This window comes from Chiloscyllium plagiosum, unplaced genomic scaffold (assembly GCF_037043375.1).
Source record: "Chiloscyllium plagiosum isolate Xiang-an unplaced genomic scaffold, Cpla_swu_hap1 HiC_scaffold_47, whole genome shotgun sequence".
Lineage (NCBI taxonomy): Eukaryota > Metazoa > Chordata > Chondrichthyes > Orectolobiformes > Hemiscylliidae > Chiloscyllium > Chiloscyllium plagiosum.
In genome coordinates this window covers 15,495,287-15,520,817 of record NW_028270185.1, presented here as the reverse complement: position 1 = coordinate 15,520,817, position 25,531 = coordinate 15,495,287, and the positions used below count along the sequence as shown (strand labels likewise).

At 50.7% G+C, this 25,531-nt stretch overlaps 1 protein-coding gene across 5 annotated transcripts in view; it reads right to left on the bottom strand.

Annotated features, from left to right (window-relative positions):
- Positions 1-25,531, bottom strand: part of LOC122542948 (homeobox protein Meis1-like) — a 552,868-nt gene that overhangs the window by 374,869 nt on the left and 152,468 nt on the right. For 2 of the 5 annotated variants that reach the window (XM_087984103.1, XM_087984107.1), the window contains exons 1-5: positions 18,950-19,530; positions 17,587-17,804; positions 14,154-14,295; positions 12,363-12,413; positions 11,944-11,994 (exon numbers count right to left, since the gene is read on the bottom strand). In XM_087984103.1, coding sequence (XP_087840229.1) covers positions 11,944-11,994; positions 12,363-12,413; positions 14,154-14,295; positions 17,587-17,804; positions 18,950-18,961 — 474 coding nt within the window. In that variant the 5' untranslated portion in view covers positions 18,962-19,530. Of the gene's footprint in view, positions 1-11,943; positions 11,995-12,362; positions 12,414-14,153; positions 14,296-17,586; positions 17,805-18,012; positions 18,326-18,949; positions 19,531-25,531 lie in introns of those variants that run through there. The other 3 variants (XM_087984102.1, XM_087984106.1, XM_087984104.1) reach the window with 2 other exon arrangements.

The following is a 25,531-nucleotide window of genomic DNA, read 5'->3' as shown; positions in this document are numbered from 1 at the left end:
GATGGAGGATGGAGTGATGGAGGGTGGAGGGAGTGTTGGAGGGTGGAGGGAGTGTTGGAGGGTGGAGGGAGTGTTGGAGGGGAGTGATGGAGAGTGGAGCGAGTGATGGAGTGTTGGAGGGGGAGTGATGGAGGGTGGAGGAGGAGTGATGGAAGGTGGAGGGAGTGTTGGAGGTGGAGTGATGGAGGGTGGAGGGAATGTTGGGGGGAGTGATGGTGCGTGTAGGGAGTGTTGGAGGGGGAGTGATGGAGGATGGAGTGATGGAGGGTGGAGGGAGTATTGGAGGGTGGAGGGAGTGTTGGAGGGGAGTGATGGAGAGTGGAGTGAGTGATGGAGTGTTGTAGGGGAGTGATCGAGGGTGGAGGGAGTGTTGGAGGGGGAGTGATGGAGGGTGGATGGAGTGTTGGAGGGGGAGTGTTGGAGGGTGGAGTGTTGGAGGGTGGAGGGAGTGTTGGAGGGGAGTGATGGAGAGTGGAGAGGGAGTGATGGAAGGTGGAGGGAGTGTTGGAGGGGGAGTGATGGAGGGTGGAGGGAGTGTTGGAGGGGGAGTGATGGAGGTTGGAGGGTGAGTGATGGAGGGTGGAGGGAGTGTTGGAGGGGGAGTAATGGAGGTTGGAGGGGGAGTGATGGAGGGTGGAGGGAGTGTTGGAGAGGGAATGATGAAGGTTGGAGGGGGAGTGATGGAGGGTGGAGGGAGTGTTGGAGGGGGAGTGATGGAGGGTGGAGGGGGAGTGATGGAGGGTGGAGGGAGTGTTGGAGAGGGAGTGATGGAGGGTTGAGGGGGAGTGATGGAGGGTGGAGGGAGTGTTGGAGGGGAATGATGGAGGGTGGAGGGGGAGTGATGGAGGGTGGAGGGGGAGTGATGGAGGGTGCAGGGAGTGTTGGAGGGGGAGTGATGGAGGATGGAGGGAGTGATGGAGGGTGGAGGGAGAGTTGGAGGGGGAGTGATGGAGGGTGGAGGGAGAGTGATGGAGGGTGGAGGGAGTGATGGAGAGTGGAGGGAGTGTTGGAGCGGGAGTGATGGAGATTGGAGGGGGAGTGATGGAGTGTGTAGGGAGTGTTGGAGGGGGAGTGATGGAGGTTGGAGGGGGAGTGATGGAGGATAGAGAGAGTGTTGGAGGGGGAGTGATGGAGGGTGGAGGGGGAGTGATGGAGGGTGGAGGGAGTGTTGTAAGGGTTGATGGAGGGTGGAGGGAGAGTGATGGAGGGTGGAGGGAGTGTTGTAGGGGGAGTGATGGAGGGTGGAGGGAGTGTTGGAGGGGGAGTGATGGAGGGTGGAGGGAGTGTTGGAGGCGGAGTGATGGGGGTGGAGGGAGTGTTGCAGGGTGGAGGGAGTGATGGAGGGTGGAGGGAGTGTTGGAGGGGGAGTGATGGAGGGTGGAGGGAGTGTTGGAGGGGGAGTGATGGAGGGTGGAGGGGGAGTGATGGAGGGTGGAGGGAGTGTTGTAAGGGGGTGATGGAGAGTGGAGGGAGAGTGATGGAGGGCGGAGGGAGTGTTGTAGGGGGAGTGATGGAGGTTGGAGGGGGAGTGATGGTGGGTGGAGGGAGTGTTGGAGGGGGAGTGATGGAGGTTGGAGGGGGAGTGTTGGAGGGTGGAGGGAGTGTTGGAGGGGGTGTGATGGAGGTTGGAGGGGGAGTGATGGAAGGTGGAGGGAGTGTTGGAGGGGGAGTGTTGGAGGGTGGAGTGTTGGAGGGTGGAGGGAGTGTTGGAGGGGAGTGATGGGGAGTGGAGGGAGTTTTGGAGGGGGAGTGATGGAGGGTGGAGGGAGTGTTGGAGGGGGAGTGATGGGGGATGGAGGGAGTGTTGGAGGGGGAGTGATGGGGGGTGGAGGGAGTGTTGCAGGGTGGAGGGAGTGATGGAGGGTGGAGGGAGTGTTGGAGGGGGATGATGGAGGGTGGAGGGAGTGTTGGAGGGGGAGTGATGGTGAGTGGAGGGAGTTTTGGAGGGGGAGTGATGGAGGGTGGAGGGAGTGTTGGAGGGGGAGTGATGGGGGATGGAGGGAGTGTTGGAGGAGGAGTGATGGAGGGTGGAGTGGGAGTGATGGAAGGTGGAGGGAGTGTTGGAGGTGGAGTGAGGGAGGGTGGAGGGAGTGTTGGAGGGGGAGTGATGGTGGGTGGAGGGAGTGTTGGAGGGGGAGTGATGGAGGGTGGAGGGAGTGTTGGATGAGGAGTGATGCAGGGTGGAGAGAGTGTTGGAGGGGGAGTGTTGGAGGGTGAAGGGAGTGGTTGGGGAGTGATGGAGGGTGGAGTCGTGTTGGAGGGGGAGTGATGGAGGGTGGAGGGAGTGTTGGAGGGGGAGTGATGAAGGGTGGAGGGAGTATTGGAGGGGGAGTGATGGAGGGTGGAGGGAGTGTTGGAGAGGGAGTGATGGAAGATGGAGGGGAAGTGATGGAGAGGGTGTGATGGAGGGTGGAGGGAGTGTTGGAGGGGGAGGGAGTGTTGGAGGGGAGTGATGGAGAGTGGAGTGAGTGATGGAGTGTTGGAGGGGAGTGATCGAGGGTGGAGGGAGTGTTGGAGGGGGAGTGATGGAGGGTGGAGGGAGTGTTGGAGGGGGAGTGTTGGAGGGTGGAGTGTTGGAGGGTGGAGGGAGTGTTGGAGGGGAGTGATGGAGAGTGGAGCGAGTGATGGAGTGTTGGAGGAGGAGTGATGGAGGGTGGAGAGGGAGTGATGGAAGGTGGAGGGAGTGTTGGAGGGGGAGTGATGGAGGGTGGAGGGAGTGTTGGAGGGGGAGTAATGGAGGTTGGAGGGGGAGTGATGGAGGGTGGAGGGAGTGTTGGAGAGGGAATGATGAAGGTTGGAGGGGGAGTGATGGAGGGTGGAGGGAGTGTTGGAGGGGGAGTGATGGAGGGTGGAGGGGGAGTGATGGAGGGTGGAGGGAGTGTTGTAAGGGGTTGATGGAGGGTGGAGGGAGAGTGATGGAGGGCGGAGGGAGTGTTGTAGGGGGAGTGATGGAGGGTGGAGGGAGTGTTGGAGGGGGAGTGATGGAGGGTGGAGGGAGTGTTGGAGGCGGAGTGATGGGGGTGGAGGGAGTGTTGCAGGGTGGAGGGAGTGATGGAGGGTGGAGGGAGTGTTGGAGGGGGAGTGATGGAGGGTGGAGGGAGTGTTGGAGGGGGAGTGATGGAGGTTGGAGGGGGAGTGATGGAGGATGGAGAGAGTGTTGGAGGGGGAGTGATGGAGGGTGGAGGGGGAGTGATGGAGGGTGGAGGGAGAGTTGTAAGGGGGTGATGGAGAGTGGAGGGAGAGTGATGGAGGGCGGAGGGAGTGTTGTAGGGGGAGTGATGGAGGTTGGAGGGGGAGTGATGGTGGGTGGAGGGAGTGTTGGAGGGGGAGTGATGGAGGTTGGAGGGGGAGTGTTGGAGGGTGGAGGGAGTGTTGGAGGGGGTGTGATGGAGGTTGGAGGGGGAGTGATGGAAGGTGGAGGGAGTGTTGGAGGGGGAGTGTTGGAGGGTGGAGTGTTGGAGGGTGGAGGGAGTGTTGGAGGGGAGTGATGGAGAGTGGAGGGAGTTTTGGAGGGGGAGTGATGGAGGGTGGAGGGAGTGTTGGAGGGGGAGTGATGGGGGATGGAGGGAGTGTTGGAGGGGGAGTGATGGGGGGTGGAGGGAGTGTTGCAGGGTGGAGGGAGTGATGGAGGGTGGAGGGAGTGTTGGAGGGGGATGATGGAGGGTGGAGGGAGTGTTGGAGGGGGAGTGATGGTGGATGGAGGGAGTGTTGGTGGGGGAGTGATGGTGAGTGGAGGGAGTTTTGGAGGGGGAGTGATGGAGGGTGGAGGGAGTGTTGGAGGGGGAGTGATGGGGGATGGAGGGAGTGTTGGAGGAGGAGTGATGGAGGGTGGAGTGGGAGTGATGGAAGGTGGAGGGAGTGTTGGAGGTGGAGTGAGGGAGGGTGGAGGGAGTGTTGGAGGGGGAGTGATGGTGGGTGGAGGGAGTGTTGGAGGGGGAGTGATGGAGGGTGGAGGGAGTGTTGGATGAGGAGTGATGCAGGGTGGAGAGAGTGTTGGAGGGGGAGTGATGGAGGGTGAAGGGAGTGGTTGGGGAGTGATGAAGGGTGGAGGGAGTATTGGAGGGGGAGTGATGGAGGGTGGAGGGAGTGTTGGAGAGGGAGTGATGGAAGATGGAGGGGAAGTGATGGAGAGGGTGTGATGGAGGGTGGAGGGAGTGTTGGAGGGGGAGGGATGGAGGGTGGAGGGAGTGTTGGAGGGGGGGTGATGGAGGGTGGAGGGGGTGTTGGAGGGGGAGTGATGGAGGGTGGAGGGAGTGTTGGAAGGGGAGTGATGGAGTTTGGAGGGGGAGTGATGGAGGATGGAGGGAGTGTTGAAGGGGGAGTGATGGAGGATGGAGTGATGGACGTTGGAGGGAGTGTTGGAGGGGGAGTGTTGGAGGGTGGAGGGAGTGTTGGAGGGTGGAGGGAGTGTTGGAGGGGGAGTGATGGTGGGTGGAGGGAGTGTTGGAGGGGGAGTGATGGAGGATGGAGTGATGGAGGGTGGAGGGAGTGTTGGAGGGTGGAGGGAGTGTTGGAGGGTGGAGGGAGTGTTGGAGGGGAGTGATGGAGAGTGGAGCGAGTGATGGAGTGTTGGAGGGGGAGTGATGGAGGGTGGAGGAGGAGTGATGGAAGATGGAGGGAGTGTTGGAGGTGGAGTGATGGAGGGTGGAGGGAATGTTGGGGGGGAGTGATGGTGCGTGTAGGGAGTGTTGGAGGGGGAGTGATGGAGGATGGAGTGATGGAGGGTGGAGGGAGTATTGGAGGGTGGAGGGAGTGTTGGAGGGGAGTGATGGAGAGTGGAGTGAGTGATGGAGTGTTGGAGGGGAGTGATCGAGGGTGGAGGGAGTGTTGGAGGGGGAGTGATGGAGGGTGGAGGGAGTGTTGGAGGGGGAGTGTTGGAGGGTGGAGTGTTGGAGGGTGGAGGGAGTGTTGGAGGGGAGTGATGGAGAGTGGAGCGAGTGATGGAGTGTTGGAGGAGGAGTGATGGAGGGTGGAGAGGGAGTGATGGAAGGTGGAGGGAGTGTTGGAGGGGGAGTGATGGAGGGTGGAGGGAGTGTTGGAGGGGGAGTAATGGAGGTTGGAGGGGGAGTGATGGAGGGTGGAGGGAGTGTTGGAGAGGGAATGATGAAGGTTGGGGGGGGAGTGATGGAGGGTGGAGGGAGTGTTGGAGGGGGAGTGATGGAGGGTGGAGGGGGAGTGATGGAGGGTGGAGGGAGTGTTGGAAAGGGAGTGATGGAGGGTGGAGGGGGAGTGATCGAGGGTGGGGGGAGTGTTGGAGGGGAATGATGGAGGGTGGAGGGGGAGTGATGGAGGGTGTAGGGAGTGTTGGAGGGGGAGTGATGGAGGGTGGAGGGGGAGTGATGGAGGGTGCAGGGAGTGTTGGAGGGGGAGTGATGGAGGATGGAGGGAGTGATGGAGGGTGGAGGGAGTGATGGAGGGTGGAGGGAGTGATGGAGAGTGGAGGGAATGTTGGAGGGGGAGTGATGGAGAGTGGAGGGAGTGATGGAGGGTGGAGGGAGTGTTGGAGGGGGAGTGATGGAGGGTGGAGGGAGTGATGGAGGGTGGAGGGAGTGATGGAGGGTGGAGGGTGGAGGGAGTGTTGGAGTGGGAGTGATGGAGGGTGGAGGGAGTGATGGAGGGTGGAGGGATTAATGGAGGGTGGAGGGAGTGTTGGAGGGGGAATGATGAAGGTTGGAGGGGGAGTGATGGAGGGTGGAGGGAGTGTTGGAGGGGGAGTGATGGAGGGTGGAGGGGGAGTGATGGAGGGTGGAGGGAGTGTTGGAAAGGGAGTGATGGAGGGTGGAGGGGGAGTGATGGAGGGTGGAGGGAGTGTTGGAGGGGAATGATGGAGGGTGGAGGGGGAGTGATGGAGGGTGTAGGGAGTGTTGGAGGGGGAGTGATGGAGGGTGGAGGGGGAGTGATGGAGGGTGCAGGGAGTGTTGGAGGGGGAGTGATGGAGGATGGAGGGAGTGATGGAGGGTGGAGGGAGTGATGGAGGGTGGAGGGAGAATTGGAGGGAGAGTGATGGAGGGTGGAGGGGGAGTGATGGAGGGTGGAGGGAGTGATGGAGAGTGGAGGGAATGTTGGAGGGGGAGTGATGGAGAGTGGAGGGAGTGATGGAGGGTGGAGGGAGTGTTGGAGGGGGAGTGATGGAGGGTGGAGGGAGTGATGGAGGGTGGAGGGAGTGATGGAGGGTGGAGGGTGGAGGGAGTGTTGGAGTGGGAGTGATGGAGGGTGGAGGGAGTGATGGAGGGTGGAGGGATTAATGGAGGGTGGAGGGAGTGTTGGAGGGGAATGATGGAGGGTGGAGGGAGTGATGGAGGGTGGAGGGAGTGTTGGAGGGGGAGTGATGGAGGGTGGAGGGAGTGATGGAGGGTGGAGGGAGTGTTGGAGGGTGGAGGGAATGTTGGAGAGGGAGTGATGGAGGGTGGAGGGAGTGATGGAGGGTGGAGGGAGTGTTGGAGGGGGAGTGATGGAGTGTGGAGGGAGTGTTGGAGGGTGATGGGGGAGTGATGGAGGGGGAGTGATGGAGGGTGGAGGGAGTGATGGAGGGTGGAGGGAGTGTTGGAGGGGGAGTGATGGAGGGTGGAGGGAGTATTGGAGGGTGGAGGGAGTGATGGAGGGTGGAGGGGGAGTGATGGAGGGGGAGTGATGGAGGGTGGAGGGAGTGATGGAGGGTGGAGGGGGAGTGATGGAGGGGGAGTGATGGAGGGGCAGTGATGGAGGGTGGAGGGAGTGATGGAGGGTGGAGTGGGAGTGATGGAGGGTGGAGGGGGTGTGATGGAGGGTGGAGGGAGTGTTGGAGTGTGGATGGAGTGACGGAGGGTGGAGGGGGAGTGATGGAGGGGGAGTGATGGAGGGTGGAGGGAGTGATTGAAGGGGAGTGATGGAGGGTGGAGGGAGTGATGGAGGGTGGAGGGAGTGATGGAGGGTGGAGGGAGTGATGGAGGGGGAGTGATGGAGGGTGGAGGGAGTGATGGAGGGTGGAGGGAGTGATGGAGGGTGGAGGGAGTGATGGAGGGGGAGTGATGGAGGGTGGAGGGAGTGTTGGAGGGTGGAGGGAGTGATGGAGGGTGGAGGGAGTGTTGGAGAGGGAGTGTTGGGGGGTGGAGGGGGAGTGATGGAGGGTGGAGGGAGTGATGGAGGGGGTAGGGACTGATGGAGGGTGGAGGGAGTGTTGGAGGGTGGAGGGGGAGTGATGGAGGGGGAGTGATGGAGGGTGGAGGGGGAGTGATGGAGGGTGGAGGGAGTGATGGAGGGTGGAGGGAGTGATGGAGGGGGAGTGATGGAGGGTGGAGGGAGTGATGGAGGGTGGAGGGAGTGATGGAGGGGGAGTGATGGAGGGTGGAGGGAGTGATGGAGGGTGGAGGGGGAGTGATGGAGGGTGGAGGGGGAGTGATGGAGGGTGGAGGGAGTGATGGAGGGTGGAGGGAGTGATGGAGGGTGGAGGGGGAGTGATGGAGGGTGGAGGGAGTGATGGAGGGTGGAGGGAGTGATGGAGGCTGGGGTGACACAGTGGAGCAGGACCATGCTGGCCTCACTGCAGCCCCTAAAGCAATGGCCCTCCGGCCTTTAGTAAAACACACACAGAGAAGCAGCATCATAAATCACTGCCTGAGCAGCACAGGCCTGTGCCAGGGCCTGGGTCACTCTCAGGGCTGGAGTGTTACGGGATCCATTCCAAACCAGTCACGTCAACAGATACTCCGATGATGTCAGCGGCCGGGAGGGTCAAAGGTCACACCAGCTCGTAACCCCCATCTGAACCCTGGGATGGGGTTACAGCTTTGAAATCAGTCCGAGAATTCCTCTGATCGGGATTTGTGTGAGGATCATGGGCGATAGGTTTACTGGCTCGCGTTTCTTACCCTGCTGACAGTTTTAGGGGCATTACTCTGGGACACTACAACCTATCCCCGTTGAGAGTTTTGCCAGGATAGCCACCCACCTTGGCAAAACATGGCATTCCTGACATCTCACAACATCAATGTCTTGTAAACTGCCTGAGTTTCAGTCCCGTCCTCTACGTCCCTGCGTATGGTCACGTTTTTATGTTTCATTCATGGGATTGCTGTTTCTTAACTCTCCCTGGCTTGCCCTCCCACTCAGTGAGGCCATTTTGGAGAAGGCCACGTTGCTATGGGGAGGCACCTGGAAGCCGTGCACCCAGAGCATGAGCCCCTGGGTCACTCATCCCGGGAATGCTCACGGCTCCTCCGTCCACAATTTAAATCCTACCTGGGTGTCACGGTGGGATTTGAACCCACGTTCCCAGAGCTGAAGGATGGGCTGGTGACACTGATGTTCAGTCACCAACTTTAGCACCCCCCCCCCACTCGACCCACACCCTGCGGCTCAAGGCAAGTTTTGTTGAGTCATAGAGCACAGAAGCAGAGTTTTCAGTAATGCTTGTCCATGCTGACCACGTTTCTCAAACTAAACTGCATTTGCCTACACGCCCCTGACAACTCAGTGGTGAGCACTGATGCCTCACAGCGTCCAGGGCCTGGGTCCGATTCTTTGGCATTCACTCTACCCACGTCCCTCGTGATTTTATAAACCTCTTGAAAGATCACCCTTGGCCTCTGATGACCCTTTTCAGTTAATAACATCACTCCCACAGCAGGCAAACTAGGATTGTGCACAGTTGCCTCATCAATGTCCTGTACAACCGCAACATAACGTCGCTCGCAGTCAATGCTCTGTGCAATGAAAGCAAGCCTGTTTTGTTTTAAAGAATTGAACTCTGTCCCTTTCTGACGTGCAATGTCTAAGAACCCCGAGATCAAGATGGTGGACTGGGTCGGGGGTTGGGGGGGGGGGGGGGGGGGGGGGGGGAGGATCTCTCCAAGTGACTCCAACAATGGAATTTCTCTCAAGAGCTGAAAAGGGGGTTTCAACTTCCCCAGAGCCATCTGATCAAGGATGAATCCACTTGATTCTCTCTCCCTCAACAGAACAGTATCTCCCTCAGATACGATTCCTGTAATCCCACTCTCTTCCCCACCGCCTTCAAATACCATCGCAGAGAGAAATGCCTCACATTACAATTCCACACATTTCTTTTTTATTCATTCACAGGATGAGGGGTGAGTCAGCTTTCCTTACCCACCCCTAGTTGCCTCGAAGGCAGTTAAGAGTCAAGAGATATGGGCTTGGAGTCACATATAGCCCAGGTAAGGATGGCCATTTCCTTCCCTAAAGGACATTAGTGAGCCAGATGGGTTTTCCTGACAATCGGTCATCATTAGATTCATAATTCCAGGTTTTTATATTGCATCTGCTGCAACAGGGTTCGAACCCAGGTCCCCAGAACATTACCTGGGTCTCTACATGAACAGTCCAGCAATAATACAGCTAGGCTGTTGCCTCTGCTAGCATTGTTCAAGCTTAGACAAAGTGAACTTCTTTGGTTGCAAGAAATGTGTGCGATGGGACAGGAATATAATCACCGCTTGCACTGATCCAGTATCAGTGTTGCCATCGTTTCAAGGCATTTAGAGTCATAGAGATGTACAGCATGGAAACAGACCCTTTGATCCAACCTGTCCATGCTGACCAGATATCCCAACCCAATCTAATCCCACCTGCCAGCACCCGGCCCATACCCCTCCAAAACCTTCCTGTTCATATACCCATCCAAATGCCTCTTAAATGTTGCAATCCACAGCTGTCCGCTCAGATATGAAATCCTGCTCAGAATAACGGCCTTTTAGAGGTTCCCCTGTCTCCTCTCGCATTCTCAGGGCCTGGGCTGATTTAATAATCTGATTTAAGATTAATGATGCTGAAAATTTTTCCTTTCTTTCCTCCTGAGGAGAAATGATCCCGTGGAGAAAAATAGCCGAGATGCAATGACATAAAAGCCAGGCACCCATTGCAAATAGCGGCACCTCACTCAAATGCTCAAATCTATACTACTGCTGAGCATTTTAAGACAAATTAAAAATAATTACAAAAGATTTGCTGTTTGCGTATAAAGCCCACAGAACGTATAAAACAAACATCACTAAACATCCTCCATTTAATATCAAGTATTATAAAGTTACTGAACATTGTATAAAAAATAATTGCATCGTACAAGGTGAAACAAAAGCCCTGTATCAGCTACAGGACAAATAATACTGCACACATTAAAAATAATATTTGCATAGTATATAATGTATGTCATTCGGCATCCTATATATGATGTTTAAATATCATATATGATTTAAATTGTACTCAACGGGAATCCAAATATTTTTGCAACATATATCTAAATGCTGTATATAATTTTTAGATGTCAGATTTGATGTAAATATTGCTGAACACATTTTAAAATGGTACAGTATTTGTTCCAAAGCATTTGAGGTCCTGCATGTTATAAATAAAAGAGCAAGTCACCACAATTCCAGAGGGTAAATGGTTAGAGAGAGAGTAAGAGAAAGGAAGAGATAGAGAGAGAGAAGTAGAGAGAGAGTAAGAGAGAGAGAGAGAGAGAGAAATAGAGAGAGAGAGAAGAAAGAGAGAGAAAAAGAGAGAGAGACAAAAATAGAGACAGAGAGAGAAATAGAGAGAGAGAGAGAAGAAAGAGAGAGAGAAAGAGAGAAATAGAGACACACAGAGAGAGAGGACTATTGGTGGTTTAGCCTGAGGGCCACCATACCTCAGGCAAGGTTGAGAAAGGGAGTCCTTCATTGTATCAGGTCGCCATAGTCTGACCAGACCATAGGAGCTGCTCTCTCATCAGGGAGAGACGATGATAGTGGTTTAACCTGCGGGTCACCACTCCTCAGGCGAAGGGAGAGGTTGAGATGGAGAGTCCTCAATGGTAGCAGGAATTGAAAGCTCTCTGGTTGAGTCACAAAGCAGCTGTCCAGCCATCTGAGCTAACCGGTTATAAAGAATGGCTCCATCAGATAGAGTATAGATCCGGGAGAATGGGCTGAATGGCTTTCACCTACACCACAATAATTCTGGTACTAATTGCCCTAGTAGATCTAATAGCTCGATCTCTAACCATGCTGATTGATGGTGAGGAACCAGTGCTATCTGGTCATGCAGATATTTAAAGAATGTTAATAAAGGTGAGGATTATTTAACAAAACAAAGTGTATCATTTATCATCACTCCCCGCTCCCAAGTGCTAAGGCACCATGTAAAGATTTAGAAGCAGGAATAAAATCGAGAGAAGGATCTGGGAAGAGAGTCTGAAATTAGTACAGGATTTAGTGGAGAACAGGAGAGATTCATGCACATGGCAAAGAAGAGTGGGAAGGAAATAAAATCGGAAAGGAGAGGATGGAAAAAGTTACAATGAGGAGTGAAGAAAGGAACAGTGAAAGAATGAACTGGACATAATAGTATTCTGCTTCACTGCCACAGGATTCAATCAGTGCCTCTCAGGGGGTTGGAATTAAATAGTTAATTATCACATTAGTGAGGGTTTAGAGAAGTAAATGACTTGGTACAAACACTTGGCACTGAAATCAGCTCAGACACGTCCGAGATCTCAAATAGACTGGTAACCTCATTCCATAAACTTCGGCACAGCCTCACTGTCTCTCACAATACACACTCTTCCCCACACCCCCACAGACACTCCACCCCCTCTCTCTCCACTCTCACACCCCCACAGACACTCGCGCACAAATACATGTACTTCAACAGACCGACAAACACACAGATCCTCAACTATTCACAAAGTAAAATGCTGGAGATCACAGTGGGTCAGGCAGCAACCATGGAGAGAGAGCAAGCTAACATTTTGAGTTGGAACATTTTTTTTTTGTGCCCAATACAGATTCCAGCATCTGCAGTAATTTGCTCCCTCATACATTCACACGCACTTATGTTCGCATGCACAATAACACATACACGCCCACTCTCACATACATGCACTCAGGCACACACAGTGTTAGACAAGTGTGTAAGCTCAGGCACTTTCATGCACACTCGCAAACTTTCCAGTAAATGCCCCCTTACCTTTTCCAACTCCAACAGATGAAACCGCAACACTTGGATGGCTTGAATCATCTGTTAGGTACAACAGATACGGTCAGTAAAGGGGAACCCAGCAAGTACCTGGTTTAAAGTTTGATACTATTATTTGAGAACCACACGGGAGCCAATGAGCTTCCTATACTGAATTTAATACAGGAAACACTCTCTGCAAAAGTTACATTTCGGTTTGATTACAAACTTAATTTGCAACAGTAACAAATTAATTGAATTAAATCCTCCCTCCAAATATTACTTTGATACAATTAAATAGAGAACATTAACGCTTTCATGGACATGACTTAACTTGCAAGGACAAATTGAGAAAGCAGACAGCCCTTTTATCTGTTCCCTCTCCCAGTCAGTTTAACATTAGTACAACTGAGATTTTAAACTCTAATTACCAAATTATCCAGCTCCGGATTGGAGGAAAATAGAGGTTTTTCTGTTCGAATCTGGAAATTAAAAGAGAGTGGGGAGAGATTTTATTAGAATTCAACGGACTTCTAATAGTTAACTGCAAATATTTGGACCCAGAATCAGTAACAGAATGTTTGACACCAATCTTGCTTTGCCAAGTATATCAGATACTTACAGCTACAAACACAGACGTACACACACACATATACACACACACACACATACACACACACAGGCACATGGACAGACAGCAACAAACTCTCACACACAAACGCAGGTCCTGATATTCTCACATTTGCACACACATATAGTGAGTGAGTTACACACACACATACAGTGAGAGTTACAGACACACACATACATATACAGTGAGAAAATACACACACACACAGAGTTACACACACACAGTGAGAGTTGCACACACACAAACACACGCACACACACAAACACAGACACACGGACAGACAGTGACAAATTCACACACAAACCCAGGTCCTGATATTCTCACACTTGCGCACATATATAATGAGTTACACACACACGCAGTAAGAGTTGCACACAGTGAGAGTTACAGCTACACATACATAAACAGTGAGAAAATATACACACATATTTACACACACACACATAGTGAGAGTTACACACACACATACAGTGAGAGTTACACACACATATACAGTGAGAGTTATACACGCACACACAGACTGATAGTTACATAAATGATCTCTAGCAAAATCATTAGCCAGTCTCATACAGATTTAATTGAGGAGCATTTATACTGACATGGGATGTCATACATGTACAAAAAGACATGGAACATCATACAGACAGCCTCTACACCCTCTGGTTACACAAGGTCCCAGTCTAAACACCAACACCATCTACCCATTCAAAGGTTACACGGTCTCTCTCTCACACACACATACACAGTCTACTCTCTAATCTTGCAGTTTCCCAGTCATGGAGTCACTGAGCTAAATAATCCCTTTCATAATTTCGGGATTTGTCTAGAACCCGGTTTGTGTTTTGGGAAAGTAGGGCAATCACCCGGCCAGAATTTACTGTGGGGATCTTCTGCAGTCTGTGCCTCTTCTCCTACTCTCTCTCTCTCTCAGAGAGCATCCTTACCCCCTTCCGCTTTCTGCAATAGCTCAAGTCTCCCCCAGCTAGCGTTACAGGGAGCTTGCCTTCCAGGGGGCGAGGGGGTCTGAGTGGAAGGGAATAGAGTGGAAACTCTCTCCATCCCAACTGGCCCCACGGACCATCAGATGGATGTGAGACATCCCCCTTCTCCCCCAATGTTTGACCCCTGCATCAACCCTTTTGGGGCCAAGTGAAATTAAACCCAATTTCAATCTGATTTTGAGTTGGAATTGACGCTTTTACGGACATCCGCCGCGATTAAATTAATCCTGGAGACCAGTGCAAGGCGAAATTAATCAGAAAGATTTCACACTGGTTTTGGTCATCTGGAGAGGTGCAAAGCCGATATGTTTACAACACCAAAAGGGAGTTTGTTTTCAAAAGATCTTTGGTTTGGGCAGATTTGTGGCTGATTTGAAACCAGTAACCTGGACTGCATTCACCCACCCTCCACCCCCTAACCCCCCGCTTCTTTTTAAGAATATATTATTGCACCCATATTATACAATGCACTGTTGTTAGAAATTCCCTGACAACTGAACTTGTCTCTAAACTCGCTCTTGCACGCTGTCCCCTTGAGTCGCCCCCCCCACCCCCCCCACCCAATCCCATCTCCCTCCCTCTCTCCAAACCTGTTTAGCAAACACGGCGATGTCTTCATTGAAGGAATCTGATGAGCACACATCTCCTCCGGCCATCCCGCAGTCCCTGGGAGTGCACGTCGCTAGTTCGCACTTTTCAAACACCAGGGCCAGCAAAGGGAAGAGAGGATGCCTGTTTAATTTGGGAGGGAAGGAGGTGGAAAGGGGAAGGGGGGGGGGGGGGAGAGAGAGAGATTGAATGATCAAAAATATGAACGCCGAATTAAAAACAATTTTTTTAAAAAAAAACACCTCCTACATCGAGCAAAAAAAGAGAACCCTTTTAAAAAAAAGATTTGCAATTGAGAAATTGTTCTCTTTTTAATGTGCAAAAACCAGCAGCGAATAGAGGGGTCCAAAGTTAATAGACACAGATATTTATAAGTAAGAAAATTAACAGTTGGGTGACAAAGATACTTTTATTGAAGGCTAAATAAAGTTAGAAAAATAGACGACTCTGCACATGCCCAAGTGAAGTCCATTCTCTACTGTGCATCATTTACAATACAAACAAGGGGATAAATTTGAGTTATTCTGGAAAAATAATCATTTTTAATAACAGGCTTTTTTTTGCTGTTGAAATAATGTATAGTACACGCAATTATACAATCTAAAATACCAGCATATCCGCTGTTGCAAAACAGTCGAGCGAGAGAAAACAGAAGACTGAAAGAGCAAATGGTAAATATATTCTTTTCTGTGTGCGTTTTATATACGTACAAAGTGCTTTAGATACGATCTACAGTTAGTGCACATTCAATGTTAAAAATATTGGTGCATGTTAGTCCAATCTTCACAACCTGACAAATTTAAGGAGTGGGACTCATTCTGCAGCACATATCTATTTATTTGAGAGCATTGGCTAAGTGCCCTGTATAACGAGTTTAGCTTTGCATTAGAGACAGCCGCGTTTTTATCACGGCGTTTAATTTCCTTGTTGGAGCACGAGAGGAAAAGAATATGAAATGCTTAGGGAAAAAAGAAATAACTTTAAAATGAAATAACTTTTTTTTAAAAAAAACACAACTGAAAACTAGAGAGTGTGTGAAATCTGTCAACTGACCGCGCAGTCAAAAAGATCAGCTCATTAAATACACACAAGTATTGGGCGCTAAGTACATTTTTGTGTGATTAACACACAGTTCCCGTTAACCCTCGCCCTCCACACTGCAATTATGATTTAACATTTTAACAGAACATGTGAAACAGGAATGAGTCTGCCTGACGCTCCCAGTTAAGTAACTCGCGCTTGTTCAGAGTCACGGACTCGGGAGCCAAAAGCAAAAGTCCCCCTGAAAAATAGCATCTGTTTTTATTTTTATTTTTTTGTAAAAAAAAAGAAACAGCCCGGTGCCTTTTTTTAAAAAAAAAGTCTTTTTTTTTCAGAAAGCATTGCTCAAATTCTCCAGCAGTTTAAAATACTTGGAGGGGGAAATCTATTGGTTTTAAAATGTGGCCAGTTTGAGAGGTGTTATCGTGGAAGCAATCATCGTACAGAGCTAGCTCGTAAAATACTCAAGTATTAGAGCAACAGCGGTGGGTGAGTGGAGATTAACACATCGCTGTAAAATAGGTGGAAATTCTGTCTTTCTAACAGCATCAACTCTCAGACCGCTTGGCTTTAGGCACTATTTATTTTATTCTCTATCCATGTAGAGGGGTTGGAATGGGGAGAAAATTTCAGATCATTTGCCCCCACTCCTTCATTTGGACGGGTAAAAGAGAGAGGGCGAGAGTCTGAATCAATCGGATCTAATCTGGATTCCCCCCCTCTCCAACCCGTTCACCTGGAGATTGGAGTGAGTCAGTTCCAGATTATTCTTTTTTTTTGGAAGTGTGGGTTTTTTATTTCAGCACGATTCAGTCTGCACTGTAAATAATTAACCCTGCATAGATATCTCTCTGATAGTAAATACAGGACATAGTCCTATTAAGAGAATTTTTAAAATTTCAGCGAGTAATCTTAAACATTACCCACACACACAAATTGTGTCGTGCAGAGCTTAAGAATTGCTGGAAAATATATATTTTGCCAAAATATTAACATACTTTAAATATTATCCACACGCTTAAATTGTGCTGAGCTTTTCCAGCAATTTCTATTTTTGATTGACACTCAAATCGTGCAGAGTTGAAGAATTGCTGCAAAAATATATTTTGTCAAAAAGTTTGTATGTTTCCTTTTGTCCCCAGTATGTGTATAAACTCGAGAGAAATTGGTGTGAAATGTATCTCTCTGTTTGTTAATAATAAGAACGTAGGAGAATTGAAATACTGTTATCTCTGATCTCTCCTGACTCTCGATGTTCAGATCTTTATAAACCACATCAGATACTGCAAGTTAGATTTTTTTTTAAAAATAAGGGAGATTTCAAAAGATTATCTTTAAAATACAATGGCTCAGTCCCTTACTCAATCCAGCCCCCGCTCAATCCCTGACTCCCTTTAACTGTCAAAACTTCTCCAGAGAAAGGGGGAGAAAGAGGCTTCCCCTCAACACTCAAACCGTTCCTAGATTTTTAACATCGGTTCTCAAACAATAAAGGCAAATATGCAACCCTTTAAAACAGACACGAGTTTGGGGAAAGCAAAGTCGACCACGGTAAATGCATTGGAGCTGGGGATGGGGAAACCACAGGGTGATATTGAGGATAATGTTTAGCCTCACTGCACAGGGGGGTTTGGCTGTTAGACATTCCAGAAATGTATAAAATATTTACCCTAGTCTGGGGTTGGCCATTTGACAATTTACTCTTTTAAAATTCTGGGCTACAGCGACTGAGACCCCGGCTGAGGGAACCCCTTATCGTCCCAGTAGACGATCCAAAAGCACATTTTTGGGGGGGGGGGGGGGGGGGGAGGGTTGGGAGCGTGAAAAGGTTTGCAGAGAACTCCAAACACAGAGGACTACAATTTGATCCGACGCCCTTAAAAAAAAGTCCAATCTTCGATTCTATTTTTAAACTTCACTTTTACCCTCAACAGACATGCCACCCTCGCCATCAGGATGTTCCAGGGTGGAGTATGAACAGGGGAGTCCCCTCACCGACCGCTCTGTGACATTTTTCCAACACTCGCTTCCCAACTCTTGCCTCATCGCACCCTCCATCTATGTGGGTTTTCTTCCCCCCCCCCCACCCCTCCAAATTTATTTGCTCTCCGTCTGTTTTTGCCTCTGCAATTAAAAAGTTTGACAAACTCCTCTTGCGTTGCCAGTTTCTCTCTCTCTCTCTCTCTGTTTCCCAGTCTGAACTCTCCCCTCAACACACAATACAATTGATAGTCAACATCACTTGTTAAAGAAAAAAAATATCTTCTCCCCCCACCACCACCACCCCCCTCCCCACAACACCACCCACCCCTACCCTTACCTCCAAACCTATTTTGTGTGTGTGTGTGTGTGCATTGGATGAGAGTAGCCTACCCGTATATGGTATCCTTTTCCCTCTTCAGACTATCGTTGATGGTGTTACCCAAGCTCCCAGGTAGCGGCGCCCGGTGAGATGCACTTCCAGGCGGGTAGTGTTGTGCGTGAATGCCGGGGCCATGGTTCAGATGGTGACCCAGATTCCGAGAGGCGTGTGAATCTCCATAACTCGCCATGGACACCCCGTCTATCCCATAATGGGACAGCTCATCATACTGGAGAAATAAAGTGAGAAGGGGAAAGTTAAAATGGGGATGAGAAAAGGTGGGGGGGGGGGGTTGAAATTAGACACAGTAGGGTTTATTTTAAAACTACACATGGTTTAAACGAAAACACTCAGACCCTGGAGCAGACAAAATATCCACATACAAAACATTTAAAAGAAACACACTCTCGGGAGAACACACCACAATCGACCCTCACTTTCTGGAAACTTGTTCTTCAAACATCTCCGAAACTTTGTGCAACAACCCACCGCACCGGAGTGCAAGAGAAACTCAAGTCCCGAGGCTTTCTAGCGAGACCTCCACCAGCCGGTTCAACGCCCGCACCCCTCTGTTTGCAAAAGGAGCAACATTTTGGGCAGCGGGGTGCTTGGTTTCGAGCTGAGAGCGGCGGGAGAGGAGAGAATGCACCTACTTTGTAACGTTCAAAATGGACCGGGGGCTGGGCTGGGGAGAGGGGGTGTCGGAAGAAACATACAATTCAAACACTCCCAAGGCAAATAATTAACTTAAATACAGGGTTTAAACCAGCACGAACAACCCAAATAAGTTAAAGTGCCATTAACTATGTTGCAAAGACACTGCCAGGTTGGGGTTACATTGGATGTGAACAGTTGTATCCGAGGCTCACATGTAAGCTCGGCTGTGATTCTACTGCCTAAAGGGTTTAAATTCAATTCAATCTCATTTTCTCAAACTGCAGAGTGTCCCTTTTGTGGGATCGCGCATTACAGAGAGAGAGAGAGAGAGAGACAGCAGAATATTTGTGGGGGGAAAAAAAAACCCCAAAATGTACATCACAAAATGAACATTCAAAATATCCCGGGCAGACTCGGAAACCCACATAAAAACCACCAAATCACCAGAGGCGGAGGGGGAAGTGTTGGGGAACATACACACACATAAATCCAGCAATACTACAAACAAGCGGCCGTCTTTAACATGACTTCACAAAAGAAGAAATCTGTGCCTTGTAACATCAAATAAAAGAGACGGATAGTACAACGGAGATACAACAAGCCAAGAGCACAACCACAGCGGGCCTTCCTGCCTGTCCAGGCCGACAAGCGGGACACTGCGGGCGGCTAAGGCGATCCAATTCGCCCGGGGTAGCGGGCTGTCGCTCCCATACCTACCCTTTGTGCCATCAGCCAGCGTGTTTATAGCTAGTCTTGTCTCTGTGTGCCTCTCTCTTTTTTTTTTAAAGCAGCCTTTATTGTGAGCACACGGCCGCTGGATTTCGCCAGATGAAATTTCGATGTAGATTTTTTTTTGACAATCTTAAAATCCAACAGAAATTGGAAGATGATTCTTTCACGCACGCACTCTCTCTGTGTCTCTGTTGATCATTGATACATCTGTCTGTGTGTGTGTGTGTGTGTGTGTAGGGTTTCTCCCTCTCTCTCTCTCTCTCTCTGTTGAAAATGTAAGGTCACAATTTCCAAATGAAAAGCAAGTCGATGCGAAGCTGCGTTGTCGCCGCTCGAGATGTAATCGGTGTTGGTTTTGCAATCTTCTGCCCGCTTGGCTTGTCCATCCAGAAGCGGTGGTGTCACTTTTCCAAATGAATGATGATTAAAACCTTAGAAGGGAGGGTGGGGAGAGAGCGTGAGGGAGGGTGGGGAGAGAGAAAGAGAGAGGGAAGCCAGAGAAACGGTTCCCCCCCCAGCCCGTATTAGCATCCACACCTTTCTGATTAGGTCAGCTTTTACTAGTAAACAGATGGACACCTCTCTCCTCACCCCCCCCCCCCCTCCCCTCTCTCTCTCTCTCTCTCTCCACCCCCACCCTCCCCTCTCTCCCAGGATCAGGAAATCAAAAAGCTATCCACTCCCATCTGAGCTGAAGTCCCACACACACTCTCTCTCAATCTCCCGTGCATCAGCTGCAAACCACGATCATCTGAGTTCCACAATAGACCCAGAGAGAGAGAGAGAGGGGAGGGGAGGGGAGGGAGAAGGAGGGGAGGTGGGAGCAGCTTCTAAAGGCCCTGCCCCCCTCCACCACCCTCCCAATGCAGCCTGGTCGGGCTGCTCAAGGCAGGAGGAGGGGGCTGGAGGGGCTTTCCCTGACTTGTCCTGATCTGGATGTTAACCAGATGCTGGCTCTGCCTCTGCACTCGCTCTCTGTTTATCTCGGTGTTTCTCTCGCTCTCTCCTACTCTCTTGCGGTCTCCCTCTCTCTTTTATTTTGTTCGTCTCTCACTATTGTTTTTTCCCCCCTCTCTCTCTCACTTGTCTCCCACTCTCTCTCTCTCTGTCTCTCTCCCCTATGTCTTTCTCACTCTCTCTCTCGTCTTTCTCACTCTCTTGCCTCTGTCAGACTCTCTGCCCTATCTTTCCAACTCGTCTTTCTCTCTCTCCTGTATTTCTGACACTCTCTCCTGTGTCCTTTTCTCTCTCTTTCCCCTATGTCTTTCCCTCTCTCTCTCTCCTCCCAATCTCTCTCTCTCTTTCCCCTATGTCTTTCCCTCTCTCTCTCCTCCCAATCTCTCTCTCTCTTTCCCCTATGTCTTTCCCTCTCTCTCTCCTCCCAATCTCTCTCTCTCTTTCCCCTATGTCTTTCCCTCTCTCTCTCTCCTCCCAGTCTCTCTCTCTCTTTCCCCTCTGACTTTCCCTCTCTCTCTCCTCCCAATCTCTCTCTCTCTTTCCCCTATGTCTTTCCCTCTCTCTCTCCTCCCAATCTCTCTCTCTCTTTCCCCTATGTCTTTCCCTCTCTCTCTCTCCTCCCAGTCTCTCTCTCTCTTTCCCCTCTGACTTTCCCTCTCTCCTATGCCTTACTCGGTATCTCACTTCCCCGTGTGTCTTTCTCTCTCTCCCTCTTTGCTTTCTCTCTCTCCCTCTATTGCTTTCTCTCTCTCTCTCTCTCTCTCTCTCTCCCGTGTGTCTGTCTTTCCCACGATCACTCTCTCTCTCTCCGCCGCCGTTTCCCGGTATTGAGTAAACCCGGAACCAGCTGTGTCCTTCTGTAACTCTCTCCCGTGCACTAGGCGACCCGGCTAACCGAGAGAGGGAGAGGGAGCAGCAATCATTGACTGGCTGTTTCTGTCAGGGCGGAATAACTGTGTGTGTGTATGTGTGTGAGAGAGTGGGTTTCCCAAACACCCCTGCATGTTAACCCTTACAGGTAAGGCTGGTGCAGTGCTGCAATGGTGCAAGGGAGTGCTCTCCTCACTGGGAGAGCTGTCTCAAGCCTTTCCCCACCCCGACCTCCACCTAGTTATTGTCCCTGGGCTTCACATGTACTGGGGGCTACTGGTTTTCAGACTGAGGGGTTTGAGGGACAGTGGGAGTGGGTCATAGAGTCATAGAGATGTACAGCACTTGACCAGACCCTTCCGTCCAACTCGTCCATGCCGACCAGATATCCAAAATTAATCTATTTCTATTTGCCAGCACTTGGCCCATATCCCTCTAAACCCTTCCTATTCATATACCCATCCAGATGCCTTTTAAATGCTGTAATTGTACCAGCCTCCACCACTTCCTCTGGCAGCTCATTCCATACACACACCACCCTCTGGGTGAAAAAGTTGCCCCTTAGGTCTCTTTTATAACTATTCCCCTCTCACCCTAACCCTCTAGTTCTGGACTCCCCTAACCTCGGAAAAATATCTTGTCTATTTATCTTATCCATGGCCCTCATGATTTTATCAACCCCTCAGCCTCTGATGCTCCAGGGAAAATAGCCCCTAGCCTGTTCAACCTCTCCAATCCTGTCACCAGCCTTGTAAATCTTTTCTGATCCTCTCGTGTTTAGCAACATCTCTCCTAGAGCAGGGAGACCAGCTGACTACCGGCGATCCTCCTGGATGCAAAGGTGGTGTGGAAGGTCAAACGTCAGAGGTTCAGGTCAGTCACTCAATAGGCAGTTTGAAACTTCTGGGAGAGGGTGAGGGGGTGAGGACGGCAGATGCTGGAGATCAGAGTCCAGAAGGTCCAGTCAGGCGGCATCCGAGGAGCAGGAGAGTCAACGTTTCGAGCCCTTCCTGATGAGGGGCTGTGCTTTTTCAGCACCACACCTTTCGAGTTTGAAACTTCACTGAGTCACGAAGCAGGCTGTGGAAATGCTAAGTCCTTTCTTCGCTCATTTGAGGGGCCAGGATTCCGAAGTGAAATCCGTGTTCCTGAGATAAATGTTATTGAGATTCCTTAAAACTCATTCACGGGATGAGTGCGTCGCTGGCTAGGGCCCAACATTTATTGCCTTTCCCTAATTATTGCCCAGAGGGCAGTTAAGAATCAACCACATTGCTTGTGAGTCTGGAGTCACATGTAGGCCAGACCAGGTGAGGTTGGCAGATTTCTCTCCCTAAAGGGGCATGAGTGGGTTTTCCCCAACAAATCAGCACTGAATTCATAACCATTGAACTCTTAAATTCCAGACTTTTTAAAAATTGGTTTCAAATGCCACCATCTGCTGTAATCGGATTTGAGCTTCCATCCTGAGGACATTACCCGGGTCAGCAGCCCAGTGATAATACCCACTAGGCCATCACCTTCCACCAACAGCCTCCAGCCGCCCCCTCCCGAGAGTTGCCTGGAAACAGGCCCATTTGGCCCTTGTGTCTGTACTGGTGTGTGTCTTCCCAATGAGCTCATCTGCCCACGTTTCAGCCCCACCCAGCTCAACATTGCCCACTTCAGGGGCTGATCAAGGGCTTCTGCTTGAAAAGATGGCTCTCCAGCTCCTCAGATGCTGCCTGACCGGCTGTGCTTTTCCAGCGCCACACCTTCTGACCCTGCTTAATGGGCTCCCCATTCTTAAAGGTTCACGCCCACCACCAACGCTCAGAGCACACCCATCGCTGAGAAGCATCGAGACAACCCACAGTACCTCCCCACCCACAACCTCTGGAAGGGGCAAGGTGACAGGCACAGGGGAACAAACCCCCTTCCAAGCCACACTCCATGCTGACATGGAGATTTATGAGTGCTCCTTCGCTCTCACTGGGTCAAAATCTTGGTACGCCCCCCTTCCCCCCTCACCTCCCCCCCGCCCCCAGACAGCACCGGACTGTCGAGGTTCAAACAGGGCAGCTCAGTGGTTAGCACTGCTACCTCGCAGCGCCAGGGACTCAGGTTCGATTCCAGCCTCGGGCGACTGTCTGTGTGGAGTTTGCACGTTCTCCCTGGGTCTGTGTGGGTTTCCTCCCACAATCTAAAGACGTGCAGGTTAAGTGAATTGGCCATGCTAACTTGCCCATACTGTTAGGTGCATCAGTTAGGGGTAAATATAGGGTAGGGGAATGGGTCTGGGTGCGTTACTCTTTGGCGGGTCAGTGTGGACTTGTTGGGCCAAATGGCCTGTTTCCACATTGGAGGGATTCTAATCAGGTAGCTCACCACCACCTTCTTGCGGACAATCAGTGGATGGGAAATAAATGCTGGTGTTCCCAGTGAGCAACCAAGTGACGAGAGTGCAAATGCAGAACGTGTTGGCTGGTGGTTATCGGTAATTGGCCACGCGATTGAGCAAGTATTTTCTGAAACAGTGAAGGCCAATTGTAGAGCTAAATGGGTGGCTCAATGGTTAGCACCAGTACCTCACAGCCCCAGGGACCCAGGCTCGATTCCAGCCTCGGGCGACTGTCTGTGTGGAGTTTGCACGTTCTCCCCGTGGCTGTGTGGGTATGCTCCAGTTTCCTCCCACAGTCCAAAGAGGTTGCAGGGTAAAAGTAGAGGCAGAAATCAAGGGGGCTGGAAAGCGCAGGTATCATCAAACCCAGTCCAGGTCTGCGGAATGGGCAGTTTGTGAAGCCTGATGGGTCGGTTTGCCTTTGTGGGGAGTTTAAACAAACGATAAACCGCTACTTGCAGCTAGATAAATCCCCACTCCTTCACATCGAGGATTTTTACGCAAAGCCAGCAGGGAGGGCTATCCTTGACAATGCTGGACATGAGTCATGTGTTCTTCCATTTACAGTTCGATGAGGATTCCCAAAAGTATGCTATATTTAATACCATCAGGGTTTGTACCGATACACGAGACCGCCATCTGGGGTATCATCAGTCTGTACCAGATTTCAGTGGACGATGGAGAACATTTTACATGGTCTAGCCCAAGGTGCCATTTATCTAGATGATGTGCTAACAACAGGGAAGACCAATAAAAAAAAAACACTTGGGGAGCTTTAACATAGTCCTGAGAGTTTTCTCCAAGCTGGGCGTACACCTGAGAAGAGAAAAATGTGTCCCAGTCGCCCAGAGTGACGTACTTGGGCTACAGAGTCAGCAAGATGAGGTTTCACCTGTTGGAAGATAAAGTGAAGGCAATCAAAGGTGCCCTGGCTCCCATGTCCGTACTGGAGCATAGGCCTTTCCTTGGGTTGGTGAATTATTGGGGAAAGTTCATGCATAACCCGGCCTCCATCCTGGCACCCTTTGCGTCAACTCCTAAAAAAAGGGTCAGCCTTGGAAATGGTCGCATAGTCAAGCCAGAGCTTTCAGAGAAGGGAAGAGACAGCTATCATTCTCAAAGCTGTTGTCACACTATGGTCCCAAGCGAGATCAGGTTGGGACCATAGTGATGTTTTCTCGTACTGCACAAGGTGGTATTAGCTCATAGGTGGCCCAATGGAGAGGAATGCCCGATAGAGTATGGTTCCAGGACTTTGGCTGATGCAGAGTGTAATTACACCGAGATGGAGAAGGAAGGACTGGCAGTCATAGTTGAAGTCTGGATGTTTCACCAATACCTTTACAGACATAAATTTGTAATAATAACGACCACAAACCCCTGCTAGGTCTGCTTAAACAGGACAAGGCAGTACTGCCTATAGCTTCAAATTCAGCGGTGGGCTCTAATACTATGTCCATATAATTACAAATTGGAACATTCTGGATGTAGGTTTGCTCGCTGAGCTGGAAGGTTCATTTTCAGACGTTTCGTCACCATCCTAGGTAACATCTTCAGTGGGCCTCTGAATGAAACTTCGCCCAGAGGCCCACTGAAGATGTTACTTAGTATGGTGATGAAACATCTGAAAGCAAACCTTCCAGCTCAGCGAGCAAACCTACAACTAGAACCTCAACCTGAGCTACAAATCTTCTCAAAACTCGCCAAATTGCAACATTGTCCAGGAGGCTAAGTAGCAAAGTGGATGTATTGAGCTGCCTTCTCTCAGGCAGATACACCATGGGTGGTACTGCCATGCTCTCAGGCACAGCTGATAATCTCAGAGTTTGGACGCCGAGAGATCTGGTCCTGGCAACACTGAAGCAGCTGGTGGCGATGGGGGAAACCAAAGGGCCGTCATCACCAGAATGGAGACATTTTCGGACCCAGACAGGCCAGATCAGAGGGGAGGATGGCACTGTATTATGTGGAGCAGGAGTGATTGTCCTGAGCAAAGGTCGCTGCCAGATACTGGCCGAACTCCACCAGGATCATCCAGGGTTTCCAAAATGGAGATGTTGGTGAGGCTTTACGTCTGATGGTCAGGATTGGATGCTGACTCAGCCTTTGTTGGTGGGGCAGTGCCCAGAGTGCCAAAAAGGACAAAAATTACCATCAGCAGCTCCCTGGGAATGGCTGGGTACACCCTGGACTCGGTTACACATCGACTGTGCAGGTCCTTTCATGGGCTCAGCGTTCTTAGTCATTGTGGACGTCCACTCAAAATGGCTGGTCGTGCATTTGTTAAACACAAGGACGTCGATAGTAAAGCTGCACACATCTTTTTGCAATACACGGACTTCCGGAAGTCACGTGTAAGG